Source organism: Podarcis filfolensis (genome assembly GCF_964270895.1).
Source record: "Podarcis filfolensis genome assembly, chromosome: 11".
In the NCBI taxonomy this organism is placed as follows: Eukaryota; Metazoa; Chordata; class Lepidosauria; order Squamata; family Lacertidae; genus Podarcis; species Podarcis filfolensis.
The window spans coordinates 8,349,923-8,372,016 of record NC_139613.1 but is presented as its reverse complement, the minus strand read 5'-3'; the positions used below and the strand labels follow the sequence as shown (position 1 = coordinate 8,372,016).

General features: G+C 47.5%; 1 protein-coding gene across 3 annotated transcripts in view; it reads left to right on the top strand.

Annotated features, from left to right (window-relative positions):
• The window catches only part of PSTPIP2 (proline-serine-threonine phosphatase interacting protein 2), a 61,558-nt gene that overhangs the window by 27,522 nt on the left and 11,942 nt on the right, over positions 1–22,094 (top strand). For all 3 annotated transcript variants that reach the window (XM_083575822.1, XM_083575821.1, XM_083575823.1), the window contains exons 2-9: positions 802–902; positions 3,442–3,519; positions 6,026–6,060; positions 14,728–14,834; positions 17,093–17,155; positions 18,657–18,755; positions 19,151–19,196; positions 20,897–20,976. In XM_083575822.1, coding sequence (XP_083431948.1) covers positions 802–902; positions 3,442–3,519; positions 6,026–6,060; positions 14,728–14,834; positions 17,093–17,155; positions 18,657–18,755; positions 19,151–19,196; positions 20,897–20,976 — 609 coding nt within the window. The remainder of the gene's footprint in view (positions 1–801; positions 903–3,441; positions 3,520–6,025; positions 6,061–14,727; positions 14,835–17,092; positions 17,156–18,656; positions 18,756–19,150; positions 19,197–20,896; positions 20,977–22,094) is intronic.

Below are 22,094 nucleotides of genomic sequence, written 5' to 3'. Positions count from 1 at the left end.
GAAAAGTAATTGAAGCTGTTTATTATCGGATAGGACCGTTTCTAGTTCTAAGCTAAATAACTGGTCTGGAGAAAGTAAAAGCAGCTGTGCTTGCTCATTTCTTCTCAGACCACGGGGACCTCTCATCCCTAGCCATGAGAGAGGAGAGGGAAAAGGAAGCTGTAAACAGGATGAAACCTAAGATGTATCAGTCTAAACTTCAAAGGATAGAATCACAGAATCATGAATTTGTAGAGGGGAAGTGTGGGTGGAGCGCTTGATTTTAAAGATTCACCCACCGCTATTTACATGGAGACTCCCCTCTTCTTGCTAATTCTATTTGCATATGTTGCCTGTGTTTTTGGTGCTTCCCTAACTTTTAAGGCTGCCAAAGCCGCCAGATGAGATCCGTGCAGCGTTAAGGAGGCAACTGGCTAGGGAGGCGCTGTTCCGGCGGGCATGGAGTTGGCTGGAGGGTAAGGGCTGGCGTGGAAGGAGTTCCTTCACCACTGTCCCACCCTCCGGCGGCTTAAAGGGGCAGCATGCTGTTATCAAGCAGCCGGCGCAGGCGGTAGCAACCGCGTTACCAGGGCTTTGTTACACGCGCATGCTTTTACCTCAGGGTTCTTCCCACCCGCCCGTTTCTGAGCCTTACGCCTTGCGGATGGGCCAAGTTCAGGACCCTGGCAGGCTGGATCTGGCCCGCGGACCATAGTTTGAGGACCCCTGTTCTAGATCCTTGCTGGGCTGGTTGTTGTTGTTGTTGTTGTTGTTTTAAAGTTATATTTCTTCTAAATATATTTTTCAACTCCCTTTGCTCAGACTACAGATTTAATCAGCACAGCTGGTTACGATGGCATCATCCAGCACCTCAATGACGGCAGGAAGAACTGCAAGGAGTTTGAAGACTTTTTGAAGGAAAGGTATGTGCTGAAGACTTGTCGGACTTGCTCCATTATATATTATTGGTTTTACATAAATTTGTGCACAATAATTTTAACCATTCCAGAGCATAAAAAGAAAAAGGTTCTTTCGAACCTTTGGACCTAGAACCATAGAATCATAGAATCATAGAGTTGGAAGAGACCACAAGGGCCATCGAGTCCAACCCCCTGCCAAGCAGGAAACACCATCAGAGCACTCCTGACATATGGTTGTCAAGCCTCTGCTTAAAGACCTCTAAAGAAGGAGACTCCACCACACTCCTTGGCAGCAAATTCCACTGTCAAACAGCTCTTACTGTCAGGAAGTTCTTCCTAATGTTTAGGTGGAATCTTCTTTCTTGTAGTTTGGATCCATTGCTCCGTGTCCGCTTCTCTGGAGCAGCAGAAAACAACCTTTCTCCCTCCTCTATGTGACATCCTTTTATATATTTGAACATGGCTATCATATCACCCCTTAGCCTCCTCTTCTCCAGGCTAAACATGCCCAGCTCCCTTAGCCGTTCCTCATAAGGCATCGTTTCCAGGCCTTTGACCATTTTGGTTGCCCTCTGGACACGTTCCAGTTTGTCAGTGTCCTTCCTGAACTGTGGTGCCCAGAACTGGACACAGTACTCCAGGTGAGGTCTGACCAGAGCAGAATACAGTGGCACTATTACTTCCCTTGATCTAGATGCTATACTCCTATTGATGCAGCCCAGAATTGTATTGGCTTTCTTAGCTGCCGCGTCACACTGTTGGCTCATGTCAAGTTTGTGGTCAACCAAGACTCCTAGATCCTTTTCACATGTACTGCTCTCAAGCCAGGTGTCACCCATCTTGTATTTGTGCCTCTCATATTTTTTTTTTTTGCCCAAGTGCAATACTTTACATTTCTCCCTGTTAAAATTCATCTTGTTTGTTTTGGCCCAGTTCTCTAATCTGTCAAGGTCGTTTTGAAGTGTGATCCTGTCCCTGTTAAAATTCATCTTGTTTGTTTTGGCCCAGTTCTCTAATCTGTCAAGGTCATTTTGAAGTGTGATCCTGTCCTCCCCTTCCTCCATGGGTTCCATTTCCCAAAAAAAATCTTCTCCCCCCACCCGCCAACCTCACAGGTGGGAATGCAAGAGAGGGCCTTCTTGGTGGTGGCTTCTCCCAGGCTCTGAAACTCCCTCCCTGGAGAAGCTAGACCGGCTCTCTCAATAATAATAATAATAATAATAAGAAGAAGAAGAAGAAGAAGAAGAAGAAGAAGAAGTAATAAATTTTATTTATACCCCGCCCTCCCCGGCCAAGACCAGGCTCAGGGCAGCTAACACCAGATATAAAACAATTGACTGAAATACAACTTAAAAAGCAAGATTAAAATACAACATTAAAATGCAGCCTCATTTCAGCAGAAACTCAAAAACTTTTTTGGGGATGAAAACGTCTTCACCAAGGCTAACTATCCAGACTGTTCCTACGTGGGCCAGAAAAAAGCCAGGGAAGTCCCCAAATAGGAGTTCCATCACAGGAGGAGAAAGGAAATAAGAAAGAGGGGGAGGGGATCAAGTTGATTCCAAGCCAAAGGCCAGGTAGAACAACTCCTTGTTGTTCTTCAGCTGGCAGGTGTTTTGTTCCAATAGGCTTTTGTTTTGTTTTTTTAAGGAAAGGGGTTTAATTATGCTGTTTCTCATTATCTGTGCTTTGGTAAAAAAAATTAAAATATTGTTTCAGTTCTGTTGAAACCAACGCCTCTCCTTCATGGAAATTTCTAAGCACAGGTTGGATGGCTGCCTGTCATAGTTGCTTACCTGAGATTCCTGCATCACAGGGGGTTCGACTAGATGACCTCTGGGCACCCCTTCCAACTCGGCGGTTCTATGATTCTATTATAGTCCAAATTACTTTGTACTTGTTAATCTTCTATATGTTTTTTTTTACAGATGGCCACCCAACCTGTTTATTTAAATTATTTTTTAAAAAAATAATAATTCATTTTTCTTTTTCATTCATTACATGCATCTCAAATTCTTAGCATTTACTATAAATTCCTCCCTCCCCTCCCCTCCAAGGCTTCTCCCAATTTCCGCTTCTGGTTTGTTGCTATTTTCACCCACTTTGCTACCTCCTAACAGAAAAAGTTATTAATAACATAACTTCAAGCTTAAAAGCATAAAAATAAAAGTAAATACACCATAATCATATTTCACTACCTTCTAAACATTTTCTAATGCTAATAATGTGAATGTTTATTTAAATCCTGCCATCAAGTCTATCGACTTTCTTCGTTTCTGCAAATATAATATGAATGGTTCCCAATCTTTTTCAAAGTCTGTGTTGTCTTTTTCTATCTGTCATTTTTACCAGTTCTGCATAGTTCATCAACTTCTCTTGCCATTGTTCTACATCTTCCTTATGTTTTAGGCTTTCCCGTATTTTATATGTGTTGCTTTCATTTGTGTAAGCCAACTTGGAGCCCCTGGCTGTGGGGGCGGGAGGTGGAGAGGCAGGATATGAACAAACAAACAAACAAAATCGTTCTCTTCCCACGCAACAGGGCTTCTATAGAAGAGAGATATGGCAAGGACCTGATTAATTTATCGCGGAAAAAACCCTGCGGGCAGACAGAGCTGAAGTGAGTGACTGCGGTCCCTAAAACTGTGTTGTTGTTTGTAAAAAAAAGGGGGGGTTATACCCCATTTTTGGCTCAACCTCTGGACTTCCTTTGAATGAAACTCGGGGCAGATTCCAGCAATGTTCCATCAGCGCAAGACGTTCCAGCTGCGTGATGGAAGGCGCTCGGGGAAGGGTCCCAGGTTCAGATCCTGGCATGTCCAGGTAAGGCTTGGAGGAGCTCCTGTCTCGGGAGCACTGAACAGCAAGCTGCCAGCCCGTGTGGGCGATTCTGGCCTGTGGAGTCTGCCTTGGAATAAGGCAGCTCTCCTTTTGCCCTTGTGAAGGTCCCCTCCTCTTCCTGTAAAGGTAAAGGTAAAGGTACCCCTGACCATTAGGTCCAGTCATGACCGACTCTGGGGTTGCGGCACTCATCTCGCTTTATTGGCCGAGGGAGCCGGCGTACAGCTTCCAGGTCATGTGGCCAGCATGACTGAGCCGCTTCTGGCGAACCACAGCAGCGCACGGAAACGCCATTTACCTTCCCGCCGGAGCGGTACCTATTTATCTGCTTGCACCTTGATGTGCTTTCAAACTGCTAGGTGGGCAGGAGCAGGGACCGAGCAACAGGAGCTCATCCCGTCACGGGGATTCGAACCGCCAACCTTCTGATCGGCAAGTCCTAGGCTCTGTGGTTGAACTCACAGTGCCACCCGCGTCCCTGGAAATCTCTTCTGAGGGGTTTACCCCTGCCCTTTGGAGCAGATTTGTGGGTGTGAGTGTGGGTCCACACGAGGAGAGGAAAGTTCAAGCGTACCCTCCAAAAATCACTTTGCTAAAACGGAACTGCTTTGACTGCTTTTGGTCTAGAATTCGGACAGCCATCTGCCACCAGTCTAAAAAGTCCCTGAGTCTATTGTGAAAGCGAGGAGGGTTTTTGCTGGAAAAACACTCGCTGGTCTAAAAAACCATGTGTGACGTAACCCCAGTTCCCTTCATTTCTGCCCAAGTAGGCTCTTCCAGTAATCATTGTTGCCCGTGCTCAGAATTCAGTTCCTGCTTTAGTGGAAACGAGAAAAGGCTGTGGCTTAGGGGAAGCTCCGCTGCTTTAAATTGCTCACGGTGGCTGGTTTTGCTTTACGGCGAGGCAGCCATCTTGGGAAGCCGTAGGCAAAAAGGGGGTGGGAATCCTTCGGCTTTTGTGGGTTCAGATGTGCTCGTAACCAGTTCTGGATCTACATATAAATTAAACAAGAATGATGCAGATGGCGCTGTGGTCTAGACCACTGACCCTAGCGCTTGCCGATCGGAAGGTCGGCGGTTCGAATCCCCGCGACGGGGTGAGCTCCCGTTGCTCGGTCCCTGCTCCTGCCAACCTAGCAGTTGAAAAGCACCCCAAAAAGTGCAAGTAGATAAATAGGTACCGCTCTGGCGGGAAGGTAAACAGCGTTTCCGTGCGCTGCTCTGGTTTCACCAGAATCGGCTTGGTGATGCTGGCCACATGACCCGGAAAAATAGTGACAAAAACCAGACATTAAAAAAACAGTAAGCGTAATTAAAAATATGGATAAAATCAGCAAGTATTTATTTCTTATTTCTTTTTAGCCACAGTTGATTTTGATCATCTTTTGAATATTTTTAAATGACCGATAATTTTAACATTTTGTTTATTTTTTAAAAAAACCAACCAGAAGTTTGGGGTTTCTCCCCGCGGGATTAAATTGTAGAAATTTGGAAATATTTGGAATTATTTTGATATTAATTGGAATAACTGTACAATTGGCAAAACTGTGGTAATATTGGGTAAATATTAGAAAATTAATAAAAAATTATAACAATGTTTGGTTTTTTAAAATTTTTGTGTAATCAAGTGATATATAAAGTTAGTTAAATTATTATTATTATTTTTAAAAAGTAACAAAATTGTGTACTAGGCCTGCCTAAAACAAAAGGGTTTTGTTATCTCCTCTTTCTAGATCTGGGCTGGCCTCTTCCTAGGTATATAACAGAGCAGTTTTACAGTGGAAAATGGGTGGATCTGCTCTATGGAGTACAGCCTGCTTATGGGGCAGAGTCCACTGGGAAGGTCTCTTGCACAACCCCCTTGCAGTCGAGGAGCTGTGCAGGAGACCTACCTGGTGGGGCTGCCCCATGTTAAATCATCTGCATGTATGTGTGTGTGTGTGTGAGAGAGGAGTGTTTGGATTTTGAGCCTCGTTGCAGCCCCTCTTGAGAAATCTTGGCATATTTACCCAGCCGCCAAGTGCTTTTGAGGAGGTCTCTGGCAGCGGAAGAAAAAGAAGCCCAGGACCTCACGCCCAGCCGTAAAAATTTGTCCTCTGAATTTCAAAGGTTGCATCACCCGGTGTTGAAACAAGGCCAGTTTATGCAAGTTCACAAGGAAGTCTTGTTCTGGCGTGTGGCATAAAAACAGATTTGATGATTTTTTCCTCTCTCCAAGGTTTCCCAGATTCTAACTGTTTGCTCCTTTTTCTCCCCACCCCTCACTCTTTCTGCATTTCCTCCAGCACCCTGAGAAGAGCTCTTGAGGTTTTCAAGCAACGTAAGTAACTTTTAACGGTCTCCAGAATGTGCAAAACCGTGGCTCGGGTTGTGTGTGAAGCTAATGTGAAGAAATGTACAAACACATACACGAGAGAGTGAAATCACTGGCTCGAAATACTTTGATATTTGCAGGTTACCTGGGGGGAGAAAGCCATGTATTTTTAGATAGTTCTCTCTCCTCTCCCCTCCTCCCCACCCTGAATTTCATGGAACGCTCTGGCATTTTAATTTCCTTTACTCCAGTTCCTCCCTAGAAGACTTACAGCGGATTGCAAAGTCTTACCGTATTTTTCGCCCTATAGGACGCACTTTTCCCTCTCCAAAAATGAAGGGGAAATGTGTGTGCGTCCTATGGGGCGAATGCAGGCTCCTTGGCTTCAGCGGTAGAAACGCAAAGCCTCCGAAGCCTGCGCTCCGGAGGCTTCGCGTTGCTTTCGCTGAAGCCAGGAGAGTCTGCTCTTTGAGGCTGGCAGTGGGGGAAAGCAGCGCTTCCCCCCACCGCCAGCCCCACAAGCTCGGGGGGCAGCGGGAAGGCGGGCGACGCCTTCGCGCTGATCCGCAACCCGGCTTTGAGGCTGGCTTTGGGGGAAAGCAGCACTTCCCCCCACTGCCAGCCCCACAAGCTGGGTCGGAAAGCCCGCAGGAGCCGCGCAGCCTTTAAAGAGCGCACTGCTCTTGGGGGCTTTTCCCCAAGGAGGGAGAAGGGACTGAGTCAGTCCCTTCTCCCTCCTGTGGGCTTTTGCGGGAGATGGGGGAATTCCCCCACCTCCCGCAAAAGCACGCAGAAGCCGTGCGCTCTTTAAAGGGTGCGCGGCTTCTGCTGGCTTTTCTATGAGGGGGGACAAGGGACTGACTGGCCGTTTGAGTCCCTTCTCCCTCCTGGTCAAAAAGCCCGTAGGAGTCGCGCACGGCTCCTGTGGGCTTTTGCGGGAGGTGGGGGAATTCCGCCCCCTCCCGCAAAAGCAGGGAGAAGGTCTTGGAGTAGCGCAACTCTAAGAATGCAACTCATTTCACGGCTGGAAACTGCCAAAACCTTCAGAAAGCAGTGCTTATTGGGAAGGGAAACCCAGTACTTTACTTTTTCTTTACCTCCTTATTCCATTTATAGTCCACCTTTCCTCTGAGGTGCTCAATGCGGCATACACAGTTCTCCCCACTCCCTATTTTATCCTTAAAACTACAACAACCCTGTGAGGTAGGTCTGGCTGAGAATGAGTGACAGGCGTAAGGTCACTCGGTGAGCTTGGTTCCTGAGCAGGGATTTGAACCCAGGTCTCTCAGGTCCTAGTGCAACACCCTAAACCACTACACCAGGGGTCAGCAACCTTTTTCAGCAGGGGGCCAGTCCACTGTCCTTCAGACCTTGTGGGGGGCTGCCGGACTGTAGTTTGAGGGAGGGAAATGAACGAATTCCTATGCCCCACAAATAACCCAGAGATGCATTTTAAATAAAAGCACATATTATACTCATGTAAAGACACACTGATTCCCAGACCATCCACGGGCTGGATTTAGAAGGTGATTGGGCATGGGTGCATGGGTAGGCAAACTAAGGCCCGGATCCAGTCCCCAGGCCTTAGTTTCCTTACCCATGCACTACACCACGCTGGCTGTCATTGCAGCCCACTCCTATTGCAGCCCTCTTAGCAGGCTAGGAAAAGAACGGTTTGATAATATCCTGCCCATCTGACTGGGTTGCCCCAAAAATGAGGAGCAGGTCAGGATGGGTGTGCAGAGCTTACGGATGTCATGAAGGAGTCCCCAAACTAGGCTGGCACAATTTTGAACATGGTTGCTAAACAGGAGATGTTAATTGCACCGCATGTGAATCTCTAGGGTTGAATAGTTCTTTTTTATATACAGTAGTATCTCGGGTTACCTACGCTTTAGGTTACAGACTCAACTAACCCAGAAATAGTACCTTGGGTTAAGAACTTTGCTTCAGGATGAGAACAGAAATTGTGCTCCGGCGGCAGTGGGAGGCCCCATTAGCTAAAGTGGTACCACAGGTTAAGAACAGTTTCAGGTTAAGAACGGACCTCCAGAACGAATTAAGTTCTTAACCCGAGGTACCACTGTATATGTTTTTATTAATTTTTTAACATAATAATAATAATAATAATAATAATAATAATAATAATAATAAAAATAATAAAAATAAATTTTATTTATATCCCGCCCTCCCCAGCCGAAGCTGGGCTCAGGGCGGCTAACAACAATCAAAATAATCCAACATTCTAAAAACATTCATTATAAAATTAATTAAAATCAAATTAAAATCAAATTGATGGCAACCATTAAGCAAAATTCTGTGCAGATTGCCAGAGGAGGGGGTCAGGCTGCGCCCTGACCAAAGGCCTGGTGGAACAGCTCTGTCTTGCAGGCCCTGCGGAAAGATGTCAGGTCCCGCAGGGCCCTAGTCTCTTGTGACAGAGCGTTCCACCAGATTGGAGCCGCGGCCGAGAAAGCCCTGGCTCTAGTTGAGGCCAGCCTAACCTCTCTGTGGCCTGGGATCTTTAGGATGTTTTTATTTGCAGACCGTAAATTTCTCTGTGGGACATACCAGGAGAGGCGGTCCCGCAGGTACGAGGGTCCTAGGCCGTATAGGGCTTTAAAGGTTAAAACCAGCACCTTAAACCTGATCCTGTACTCCACCGGGAGCCAGTGCAGCTGGTATAGTACCGGATGAATATGATCTCGCAGCGAAGACCCCATAAGGAGTCTCGCCGCGGCATTCTGCACCCGCTGGAGTTTCTGGGTCAGTCTCAAGGGCAGCCCCACATAGAGCGAGTTACAATAATCCAGTCTGGAGGTGACCGTCGCGTGGATCACAGTGGCTAGGACAGGGCAAGAGAGATAAGGAGCCAACTGCTTAGCTTGGCGGAGATGAAAAAATGCCGCCTTTGTTATAGCTGTAATCTGCGCCTCCATAGAGAGGGAGGTATTGAAGATTACACCCAAACTCTTAACGGATGATGCTGGCACTAATTGCACCCCCGCAAGAGATGGGAGTTGCCCCCTCAATCCCATATCGTCCCATCCCAGCCAGAGGACCTCTGTCTTCGAAGGATTTAACTTCAACCGGCTCCCACGTAACCATCCAGCCACAGCTTCCAGACATCTGGTCAGTGTGTCTGGGGCCGAGTCAGAATGGCCATCCATCAACAGATAGAGTTGGGTGTCATCGGCATACTGATGGCAACCCAGCCCAAAACTCCAGACAAGCTGGGCGAGGGGGCGCATAAAGATGTTAAAAAGCATCGGGGAGAGAATCGCACCCTGAGGCACTCCACACACCAAGGAGTGGCGCGATGACAATTCCCCCCCAAGCGCCACCCTCTGTCCCCAACCAAAGAGAAACGAGCGCAGCCATTGGAGGACTGTGCCCTGGATCCCCACGTCGGCAAGGCGGTGGTCTAGGAGTTCATGATCGACCATGTCGAAGGCTGCTGACAGGTCTAGAAGAATCAGCAGCCCTGACCCGCCTCTATCCAGCTGCCTGTGGAGATCATCTGTTAGGGCGACCAGAGCCGTCTCGGTCCCATGACCAGCGCGGAAGCTGGACTGGAATGGATCGAGAGCCGATGTTTCATCCAGAAACCTACCAAGCTGTTCAGCAACCGCTCTCTTAATCACCTTACCCAGGAATGGAAGATTCGAAACTGGGCGGTAATTGGATAGATCTAAGGGATCTAATGATGTTTTCTTTAAGAGCGGACGCACCACTGCCTCCTTCAGTTCCCCTGGGAATATCCCGGTGCCAAGGGACAAATTGATGATATCACCCAGGGGGGCCCGCACCTCGTCTGGACACGCTCTAATCAGCCAAGACGGGCATGGGTCAAGAGGACAGGTGGTGGGCTTTCCAGCTCGGAGGAGTCTGTCCACATCGGCTGGGGATATCCGGTCAAAGTGGTCCAATACTGGACCCGAGGACAGTCGAGGGGCCTCCAGTTCCTTTATTGTATCCAAATTGGCAGGGAGGTCATGGCGGAGCAACAGGACCTTCTCCGCAAAAAAGCTCGCAAATGCTTCACAGCTGTGTGTCAAATTGTTATTTAAATTTGGCTGTCCTTCAAGGGACGTTAAAGACCGAATTATACTAAATAATTGCGCCGGGCGAGAGCTAGCGGAGGCAATGGAGGCCGAGAAGTAGGACTTCTTAGCGGCCTTCACTGCCATCTCGTAGGTTTTCATAAAAACCCTATAAGATGTTCTTGAGGCTCTGTCACGGGCACCCCGCCATACTCGCTCTAGCTGTCTGAGGTCCCGCTTCATTTTCCGAAGCTCCTCGGTAAACCAGGGAGCCCGGTTTCTGCAGGGTCGCAGAGGGCGCCTAGGTGCGATCTCATCGATGGCTGCTAGGAGCTGGATATTCCAGCCCTCAACAAGCTCAGTCAATGAGTCGCCAGGGGGAGCAAGGTCCCGCAAGGCCTGACGGAATCTATCAGGGTCCATCAGCCTATGCGGGCGAGCCCAAATTGGCTCGCCACCTAAGCAGGGTGGAGGTGGAAAATCAATCCTGGCTTTCAGAGCGTAGTGATCAGACCATGGCACCTTCATCGAAGGAGACATGATCACATCTATACCGGCGCCAAAGATCAAATCCAGCGTGTGGCCTGCTTCATGTGTGGGGCCCGAAACAAACTGGGAGAGCCCTAGTGTCGCCATGGAAGACACCAGGTCCAGAGCCTGTGAGGAGGGAATGGCATCAGCATGGATGTTGAAGTCCCCCAATACCAATAGGTTAGGGAACTCCAAGGCCCAGCCGGCCACCGCCTCCAGCAGGCCTGACAGGGTGGCTGCTGGTGCGCTAGGTGGCCTGTACACCAGCCAGACAGCCAAGCTCACCTCGGAGCCCCACACTAGGCCAACACATTCAATGCCAGGAATCGATGGCGATGGTAGAGCCCTGAAAGAACAATCTTCCCGAATTAATAATGCCACCCCTCCCCCCCGGCCCACAGTCCGTGACTGGTGGAGGACGGAGAAACCCGGGGGCGCCATCTGTCGTAAGGTAACAGTTTCCCCTTCGCGCACCCAGGTCTCCGTCACACAAGCCAGGTCAACCCCCTGCGAGGTGAAGAAGTCTCGCAGGGTGGCGGTTTTGTTGCCTATAGACCTGGCATTGCACAACACCAGTGACGGAGGTGAGTAATCCTTGCTCACCCTACCTTCGATCAATTCCAACATATCAATTCCAACAACCATTTAACATAACTTCTTATCTTATACAATAGTTTAGACTTCCGTCAACAACCTCTGAAGGTTTTCCGTTCTTTATCACTTGTTCTGCATTTTTTAATTTCTCTGTTACTTTTATTTATCCTTAACTAACCATTTTTTTCCAAGTCTTCCTTGCAAAATTTCACAAAGTCCTCCTTACAGAACTTCTTGCAATCCTACTAGCGTAATCTGTATATTATAATTGCTTTTCAAATAGTTCAAATGTTTACTCCAGTCCTCTACGAATCTCTGATCCCACAAGTTTTGAATCCTTCCTGTTAATTTATCTAATTCTGCGTAGTCCATTAATTTCATTTGCCATTCTTCTTTCGTCGGTAATTCTTATTGCTTCCATTTTTGTGCCGGGGTTGAATAGTTCAGGGTGTCAGATAGGGGACTAGAGATGTCAGTTTCAGAGCTGAATGGGCAAAGTCGTCCACACAAAGGATGTGCTCTGCCTTTCCCTGATATCCTCTGACTCAGTATAAGATAGCATCCTTTGTTTGCCTTTTATTCCTTTAAGAGAGGCTAAGGTGTCTCATAGGGGATGCGGGTGGTGCTGTGGGTTAAACCACAGAGCCTAGGGCTTGCCGATCAGAAGGTCGGCGGTTCGAATCCCCGCGACGGGGTCAGCTCCCGTTGCTCGGTCCCTGCTCCTGCCAACCTAGCAGTTCGAAAGCACGTCAAAGTGCAAATGGATAAATAGGGACTGCTCCGGCGGGAAGGTAAACAACGTTTCCGTACGCTGCTCTGTTTTGCCAGAAGCGGCTTAGTCATGCTGGCCACATGACCCGGAAGCTGTACACCAGCTCCCTTGGCCAATAAAGCGAGATGAGCGCCGCAACCCCAGAGTCGGTCACGACTGGACCTAACGGTCAGGGGTCCCTTTACCTTTACCTTTAAGGCGTCTCATAGCATAGTCCGCCCAGCTTCTGATTCTGCCACAAGCTCCTTGCCTTTGTTTGCTTAATGACTCTCTCAGGCCTTTTAGTTGGAATCACTCCTGTCTTTGCACCCTGGGTACGTGGAGCAGAAATAAGCACTCGCACTGCCCTTGACAGGCGGCGAGATACACTGGCGCAGAAAAACTGGCACGCGTTAAGGATCCTTGGATGGAAACACAGAGCAGTGCAATGCCAGGAATGTCTGTGTTTCAAAATGCATTTGTGGGATCTGGGCAGAGGTTCTGCAAAAGTCCACGGGGTTTCTAGGAACCCTTCTTGCCTGCAACATGAAATGTGGGTTGGTGTTTTTTTCTGGAAAATCTCAGCCTTGGAAGGCTTCCAGCTTGATAGGCAGCCTCCAGGCAGCGGAATTTCCCACATTGCCAGTTTAGTGGCATTTTTTTGGCGTTGGCTGGACTGACCCTGGAACCCCCAAAGTCTGCTTTGTTCCTCACAGGGAGGAGCTGGCGAACAACGGTGAAAACGCAACAGGGGAAGCGTGAGAAAGGTCTCGTGGGAATCAAGGGCTCCTTCGCCCTCGTTTCAGGCATCTGAACGGATTAGAATAGAATTTTATCAAACCCCTTTTGGCAGTCCACCATAGCCTTTTAAAAATAGTGAAGACTGTACAATAGGACAGAAGAGGCGAGCGGCTAAGGATTTGTTCATTTATCCGAAATTCTGCCCTTTTCACGCCGTTACTCAGCGATTCTCAAACTTTTTTGGGGCACTGCTCCCTGAGTTCCATAAACTCATCCCTAGTAAAGTAAAGGTAAAGGGACCCCTGACCATTAGGTCCAGTCGTGACCGACTCTGGGGTTGCGGCACTCATCTCACTTTATTGGCCGAGGGAGCCGGCGTACAGCTTCTGGGTCATGTGGCCAGCATGACTAAGCCGCTTCTGGCAAACCAGAGCAGTGCACGGAAACGTCGTTTACCTTCCCACCGGAGCGGTACCTATTTATCTACTTGCATTTTGATGTGCTTTTGAACTGCTAGGTTGGCAGGAGCAGGGACCGAGCAACGGGAGCTCACCCCTTCGCGGGGATTCGGACTGCCAACCTTCTGATTGGCAAGTCCTAGGCTCTGTGGTTTAACCCAAAGCGCCACCCCTAAAAATCATTATTCAGAATAGTGGTTTGCACGGCCTACAAAGGACGATAATAACATGAGAGCAATCCGAACAGTAGCCATTAATTGCATCTTCTTTCCAAATTCCAATTAGAAACATTAAGTTTAATTCAGCAAAATTTGTGAACTTGAATGCATGGTACCAGCTTTGGTAATTCCACTGCCTCCCTAGGGCACCTGTTATCCCTGTTCAGTCCATAGCTGTCAGCTTATAGATTTGAAAATAAGGGACTAGCAGCCTCGAAAATAAGGGATCAGCAGCCAAAATAAGGGATTTTAGTCAACCAGCAGCCAAACGAAGCCTCAAGCAGTGGTTCCCACAGCGCAGCAACCTGGCAAAGGGGATGCAGCAAGGAAAACCACTGTCACCTCTCCGCTGGGAAGCGCTGAGCAAAGGCGAGTCCCCAGGCAATGTGGCCGATTTGATCGGCACAAGGCATGCAAGCTCCACCCCCCAGTCGTTCTCAGACTCCTTATTGGTGAGCAACGCAGCCGAGCAACACAGTTGGAGCCTCCCTCCTCCCTGGCCGGCTGGGAGGGAGAGGAGCTGCTTCCTTTGAAACCTGGGAAATTTAAGGGACATCATCGGTAAGGGACAGCAGCAGGACATGGGGATGGGATAAGGAAGTTTCCCACCAAATAAGGGACAGTTGACAGCTATGGTTCAGCCCCATATGAATTTGGTGGGGAGCACCTTAGCTGGATGGGAACATCTCTATTAAACGCTTTTAAACCCTGTCCCTGCAGACTGGTGTTTCCTTAGGGGCTGTATTCGCAACATGTGATTGACGGAACAATTGTGTGTTAGTGCTGGATTTATACTGGAGTGTTCACACAGCATCCTGTTTTGCTAGTTGTTCTGTGACGTTTCCCCAACATTATTATTGCCGCTATAGAAGAATTAAGCAAAAAATAAAGTAACGAAAACTGCAACATTCACTTTGTAAAAAAAAAATCACAGCGTTTTAGTCGGAAACTCCGCGTCAGATGACCTTGGGAATGTTGCTGTTGTGCTTCAGCCTCGGTTTCCCTTCTGCAAAGCGGCAGTAAAAGTGACGTTCCTTCCAGAGTTGGGTGGTGAGGAGGAACAAAGCCTGCCATTTACATTTCCTCCCGGTGATTCTTTTGTTATAGCGTTCCTTGCTTTCATATTTTTTTAAAAAGAATAATACTTTATTTAGAATTCAACAATAACAAAGGAAAAAACCACAGTAGTTGCTACATCAATTCATTACAATTAACCAATTTTAACAATATATAAATAGTAATAGGAAAATTGCACAACACCACTTTTAACTTACTGAAGTTCACACATACGACACTTTTATCTCTTTATCTCTTTCTTAACATATCCTTGCTTTCAGAGGTGGACAGCGTCGGGCAGAGCCACATCCAGTTGGCCCAAACGTTGCGCGAAGAGGCGAGGAAGATGGAGGACTTCCGGGAGAAGCAAAAGCTCCATCGCAAAAAGGTCAGGAGCAGGAGAGGGGTTGGAGAAGGTCCTTGGAGACAGATGGGGGTGGCCGGTCCCATTTTGCCGCCTGAGGCCTGTCCCGCTTCTTCCTAGAGATACGGCATTCTGCAAAATGTTGTCACTTGGTTTCTCCGCTCGGGACAGGAAAGATGAGCGACAAGATTGGGGAAGGGGGAGGGTGGCCCAAGGTTCACGTCTGCTCTGCAATAGGTTATATATATATATATATGTTGTTTAGTCATTTAGTTGTGTCCGACTCTTCATGACCCCATGGACCAGAGCACGCCAGGCACTTCTGTCTCATGTTTGTAGCTTCGAGAACACTGTCCAACCATCTCGTTCTCTGTCATCCCCTTCTCCTTGTGCCCTCCATCTTTCCCAACATCAGGGTCTTTTCCAGGGAGTCTTCTCTTCTCATGAGGTGGCCAAAGTATTGGAGCCTCAGCTTCACAATCTGTCCTTCCAGTGAGCCCTCAGGGCTGATTTCCTTAAGAATGGATGCGTTTGATCTTCTTGCAGTCCATGGGACTCTCAAGAGTCTCCTCCAGCACCATAATTCAAAAGCATCAATTCTTTGGCGATCAGCCTTCTGGGATAACCATATATATATATATATATATATATATATATATATATATATGCCTGATATTTACTTCTCCAGATCCCGACAACTCAGGGAAACTATCCAGCTCAGCCGGATAAGATATAATCAGCCATGTTGGGATATGTTACTTTCAGCCATCCGAACGAGAGGTCATAAGAAATTTTGGAAGGCTGTAGCAGACTCCCCACAGACACAGGATGATTCACTGACATTGATTCCATCTTTATTCCCCCTCTTTTTAACCTTTTTCTTAACGACCTCGCGTCGTCACTAAAACAGGTGGATGCCCACAGCCCAAAACTCAATGCATTAAACATTCCCATCCTCCTATAGGCAAATGATACAATTTTGCTTTCACGGACAAGAATTGGTTTAAAGTGATTGTTAAATTCCTGTATTGACTATCTGTCCAGAATGAAATTGTGTATGAGCTTTGAGAAAAGCAAAATAATGGTTTTGGGGAATTCACGCAAGACTTTATGTTGCAACTAAACACAGAGCCACATGCAGCCCAGGGATTGGTGAGCTCAGGCACACAGATTGTGATGTTCAGGTACAGGTAATCTCCACCATCTTTCGGTAGAAATAATAAATAGGCTGCCACTCCAGGGACTGAGCACACAAACACACACATTTGTGCTTGCCACACCACCCTGCAGGTGGCAATTCCAGTTCCCATTGTGTTTGGGAGCCCTAAAATGTGATAAACTCTGGTTCCAAGAAGAAAACAACCTCCATTCAGCACCTGAACTTCTCTACCGCTATTGGACATGGCAGAGTTTCTTGTCTGCCCATTTTAATTTCCTCATTCCTTTCACAACTGCTTCCCCCTCTCCTCTGCTAGTGGAACAAAATTCAGCTTGCACCTTAACCGCATAGGGCCCAGACCAGGTAGCACAGTACAGCTTCCTTGTTTGCGGGCGATATATTGCGTTTCTGCATTTCAAAGCTCTGGAGGAAAAGCTTTTGGTTTTGAATTTCCTTTTCGAGCTGAGAGCTTCCATAATTGTACCCTCCCGCTGAAAAGCGTAGGGCAGGATCCAGCTATGAATCCATTATTTTATTGCACGTATCAGTTGCTTTTTTTAAAGGAACAGTGAACTCAAAGCGACTTAGCAATAAAATATTAAACTTTGGAACCAATAAAAAATAAGAACCATAGTAGCGTCGTGAAACTCCTCAAGATCAAGCCCAAAAGCCTGGCTGAAAATCCTGTCTCCTCTGACCTGAATCAATAAGGAAACTCAACTTTGGTTAAATTAAACCAAATTTCTAGCTGCCATGGGTCTGCAAAGGGAATGAAAGAATTTCAAGTAGTACATGAGGAAGCAAAGTGAAGCTGCTGTGCTTTCGGCATGATTTAATGTCTTTTACTGGCGCTCTGCTTCGGTTATCAGGAAATACAACCCTTTAACAAACCTCAAAAATTCAGTGGAATTCAGATTCTCTGTTAGGTGTCCAAATCGGAGGCCTGTAGCAAAGACATGACAATTCAGTTTTGCAAGATGAAGCGGAAGACGTTTGCGGTAATTCCTCTCCTTGTAAAACGCGTGTGGCCTTCTATATTTAGAAAGGGGAAACGGATTTCTCTTTCCTTCCCTGTTCTGCTGAGGAGCAAAAGGCTCCACTAACCCTGGTACTCTTTCCGCAGATCGAACTCATAATGGACGCGATTCACAAAAACCGGAATCTGCAGTACAAGAAAACCCTGGACGTGAGTTAATTCTTTTCCCCTGGTTCTTAAGATACCACATGCCCTTGCAGATCACCCTCTCTGGCAGTCGTGTGGTGAAGCAGGTTCAGCTTCATTCGGCGAGACGAGCCTGAGTGTAGAAAGCCTCAACACGATTTGCAGAGAGAATAAAACAGTGCCTGCCTGGTCATCAAGAGGCAGGGAGTTCCAAAGATCAGTTTCTTGCAAAAGCAGAGCAGGTATTATATGTGACACCTGTGGCTGCGTTGCTGCCACAAGTTGAAGCGATCCAGAGAGCATTTATGGGACAAACCGGGAGGACCTGGACAACCAACACCCTGTGTTGTGGATGGGTACATTGGTCAGCCACAATACCCAATTGGTAGGTCCCTCAAAGCTGGGTGCAATCTGGCCAATGGGACGCAGTCTAAACGGTTTGAGGGACCTATTTATACCCATGCACGAACGCGGGTGGCGCTGTGGGTTAAACCACTGAGCCTAGGGCTTGCCGATCAGAAGGTCGGCAGTTCGAATCCCCGCGACAGGGTGAGCTCCCATTGCTCGGTCCCTGCTCCTGCCAACCTAGCAGTTCGAAAGCACGTCAAAGTGCAAGTAGATAAATAGGTACCGTTCTGGCAGGAAGGTAAATGGCGTTTCCGTGCGCTGCTCTGGTTCACCAGAAGTGGCTTAGTCATGCTGGCCACATGACCCAGAAGTTTTACGCCGGCTCCCTCGACCAATAAAGCGAGATGAGCGCCGCAACTCCAGAGTCGGCCACACCTGGACCTAATGGGCAGGGGTCCCTTTACCTTTACTTTACGTGACCCAGTGCTTCCTCTTTTGGCGCATGCATTTGGAACACCCTCCCACCTCTCCCTACTTTTAGGGCTTTGCGCTTGCTATGCCGTCGTGTGTAGTCTGTCATTGGGACAGGGGCACGGCAGGAATTTTCCCCACTTGGCTGATTGGCGGTTGCCATTTGCGTTTCGCCTGCTGCGTAGCAAATTGTCACAACTTGTAAGGTTGCGGATAGGCTCTGGTTCAGGTGATAGGGATGGGAGAATGCTCTCGCCATCCCTATGTGAAGGGTATTCTGTTAAAGGAATCCAGGGACTCGATGGTTTGGTCAACCCCTGAGAGGGGGTTGTGCCCATGCCTGAGTGCAGGGGGACATTTGGGTGGCGGAGATAGCCTGTTCCCGGCTTTCCGCTTATCCAGGTGTTCACCCTTGACTGACCTATGCTGGTGTCCTGGGTCAGCGCTACCTGCATGGCAGGGAGCTAGTTGAACCAGAGCCTATGCAACCACTCACCTTCTGTAATCAATAAAGTTGTGGCCTAAATTCTGCCAAAAACCAAAACCAAAATTTGAGTCAAGTGTGAATTTATTTAGGGGGGAGGTTTCTGGGTCTGAACAAGCAAGGTCGATCTCATAGGTAGCCTGGTCCCAAGTTGTTATGGTCTCTGTTGTAACCCTTTGATGTACATCCTTGGCAACCTGTTGCATCCTGGTTTCCCCTCAGGCCAAGAGGCTGTATGAGCAAAGGTGCCGGGACAAGGACGAGGCGGAGCAGGCTGTCCACCGGAGCGCCAACCTGGTCACGCAAAAGCAGCAGGAAAAGGTTAGGAAGGTGCAAGGGGGGTTGTGGGGAGTGGGAGCTGGGTCGGGCTGAAGTATGACCCTAAACGAGGCCAAAAATAGGGAGATGAAAGAGGGAGGACCATAGCTCAGTGGTGGAGAGCTTTTGGTTTCTTAAGAAATGTATTTTTCAACATTTTCTTTAACTCATTATATATCATTTCCCAGAAAGCCTTTATGTACCTATTTGCAGGTCCACCACATGTGGTAGAAGGTACCTTCTAAACAAAATGGAAGTTCTAGGGAAGGCTGAGGTCAGGCCCCCTTCCCTTGACCAAGATGGCGGTTGGAGACCCATCTGCCCAACTTTTCCTCACAGAGCTGCTCTCCTGGCTGGCTGAACGACGATTGACCTCATTTCTTTTGCTTCCCTTCCAGCTCTTCGTGAAGTTGGCTCAGACAAAGACAGCCCTGGAAGATTCGGGTGAGTTCACGTCCCCCAGAAAGTTGGGTTGTCAACTTTTGCATGGACCTCTGCTCCGCGGCCTTTAGCCGCAGCTTGATCTGCAGTGGCCCCTTCCAACTCTACAATTCTGTGATTCCGTTCAAATATCTGAAGGGTTAACAACATGGTGGAAGGAGCTCACTCCTTTTCTGCTGGATTCAGGTTACAAGAAAGGAGATTCCGACTGAACATCAGGAAGAACGCTCTACACAGCTGACTGTGCCCCCAAATACCCCAGTAATAAGATCATTGAGTTTGCAGATGATACAATGGTGGTTGGTTTAATTATGGCTGGAGAGGGGAAGGAAGTTGAGCAGTTGGGGGAGTGGTGCAGGAAAAACAACTTACTCCTTAACTTAAAGAAAGCAAAAGAGATTACTGTGGACTTTAGGAAATGTAAATTGAATATTCAGCCACTTATTATTGAGGGGAAGTGCGTGGAACAGGTCTCCGTGTTTCGATTTCTGGGAATGGAGTTGAGAGATGACCTAACCTGGGGAGAAAACAGCAAAGACCTGATGAAGAGGTTATATTTTCTGAGAATCCTTCTGAAAAATAATCTCTCAAAGGACCTGTTGATGGCATTTTGCCATTGTACTGTGGAGAGTATATTAACTTACGGTCTGGTGTGTGGTTTGGGAGCTGCACGATCAGGGAAAAAACAATGCTGTCCAGGGTTGTAAAGACTGCAGAGAGAATAATTGGGTGCACTCTTCCCACCTTGGATCAAATCTATGCTTCCAGGTGCCATAAGAAAGCCGTAGACATAGCGCAGGATAGTGCGCACCCCGGAAATGAAATGATTTCTTTCAGCTTCTGCCTTCTGGAAGAAGGTACAGGGTTATAAAGACTAGGATTGGCCGTCTGAGAAACAGTTTTTACCCAAATGTGATTTTGGTTTTAAACGCATTGTAAGGAGTTTGTAAGGGACGCGGGTGGCATTGTAGGTTAAACCACAGAGCCTTGGACTTGCCGATCAGAAGGTTGGCGGTTCGATTCCCCGCGACTGGCTGCTCCTGCCAACCTAGCAGTTCGAAAGCACATCAAAGTGCAAGTAGATAAATAAGTACTGCTCTGGTGGGGAGGTAAACGGCGTTTCCTTGCGCTGCTCTGGTTCGCCAGAAGCGGCTTAGTCATGCTGGCCACATGACCCAGAAGCTGTACGCCGGCTCCCTCAGCCAATAAAGCGAGATGAGCGCCACAACCCCAGAGTCGGCCACGACTGGACCTAATGGTCAGGGGTCCCTTTACCTTTAAGGAGTCTGTATGGGAGTATATTGTATTTAAAAATGGGGTATCAGAGTTTTTAGGGGGCTAACCAGGTTGAGATAGCTGGGATAGCAGGCTTGTTGGGTTTTGAATGTCTTATGTAGATTTTTCAATTTCGTTGTTCTGTATGGGACAATGACAATAAAGATTATCGTATCGTAACTTTCTGACGGAACAAGCTATTCGGTGGTAGAATGAAGTCGCATGGAAGATGGTGGACTCTCCTTCCTTGGAGGTCTTCAAACCGAGGTTGGATGGCCAACCGTCAGAGCTTCTATAGCTGTGATTCTTGCACTGCCAGTGGGGTTGAACTTGACTCTTGGGGTCCCTTTCCAATTCTACAATTCTGTGTTTGGCCCATCTTCTCTTGATGTGACCAGATTTCTTTGTTTTTATTTCTCCAACTGCAGACAGGGTGTATCAGACGAACGTTGGTGCCCTGGAGAAGATCAGGGAAGAATGGAAGAATGAACATGTCAAGGCGTGTGAGGTAAATATGAATATAACAAAGGTTTGGCTGCCTCTTATGGGAAAGATAAGATGAAATCGTGAAACCAGTAGAATTGGAAATGAACCTCATAACAGGAAAGGTTAAGAAAAGTGATGGGTAATGAAAATAATACGTATAAGGAAACTAATATAACTAACAGTAGTGGTAAATGAATACAGACAGACAACAAGAATTGTATAAACACGAGGATTTATTTGTTTATGGATACACTATGGACAAAATATGGAAAATGAATAACAATATACAAAATGGAAGGAAATAATGTGATAAAATTATATGTGACATAAAAAACCAGAAGAAGGAAGGAGAGAAGTCAGCTCTGAAGAGCAAGTATAAATGCAAAATGTAATACAATATGTGTATGTGGAGTATCTAATTGAAAAACTAATAAAGATTATTTGGGGGAAAAATGGTTTGGCTGCCTCTCCTGAGGCGACAGGATGCTGGGGCAGGCAGTACAGTGGTACCTCGGGTTAAGTACTTAATTCATTCCGGAGGTCTGTAATTAACCTGAAACTATTCTTAACCTGAAGCACCACTTTAGCTAATGGGGCCCCCTGCTGCTGCTGCATCGCCGGAGCACGATTTCTGTTCTTATCCTGAAGCAAAGCTCTTAACCTGAAGCACTATTTCTGGGTTAGCGGAGTCTGTAACCTGAAGCGTATGTAACCCGAGGTACCACTGTATAGCTCAGAGAGTGTTGTCGTCACAGAAATGTTTCGTTCAATTCACCTCACTGGTGTTTTTGACCGACTGGCATATGCCCTCGAAACCTTGATAACGTCTCTTCCTTGCCTGGTGTGTCTGTGGAGAAACTAGGATACTGTTTTTTGCCCTGGCCACTAGTTGCCCTGGCCCCTGGCATGCGGCCCCTGCAAGATTTCCTAGAAGGGAATGTGGCCCTTGGGTCTTAAAAGAGGCTCGCCGGGCTTGTAAGAAGGGGTGTCTGCCACTAGCTGCTAGTCCCCCCCTAAAAAAGCTGTATGTGTGGAACTGAATGTGGCCCCTGGAAGGGCACTCGCAAGGAGATGTGGCCCTCAGCCTGCAAAAAAAGTTCCCCTGCCCCCTTACCCCAAATACTGGGTTCTGGGTTCAAA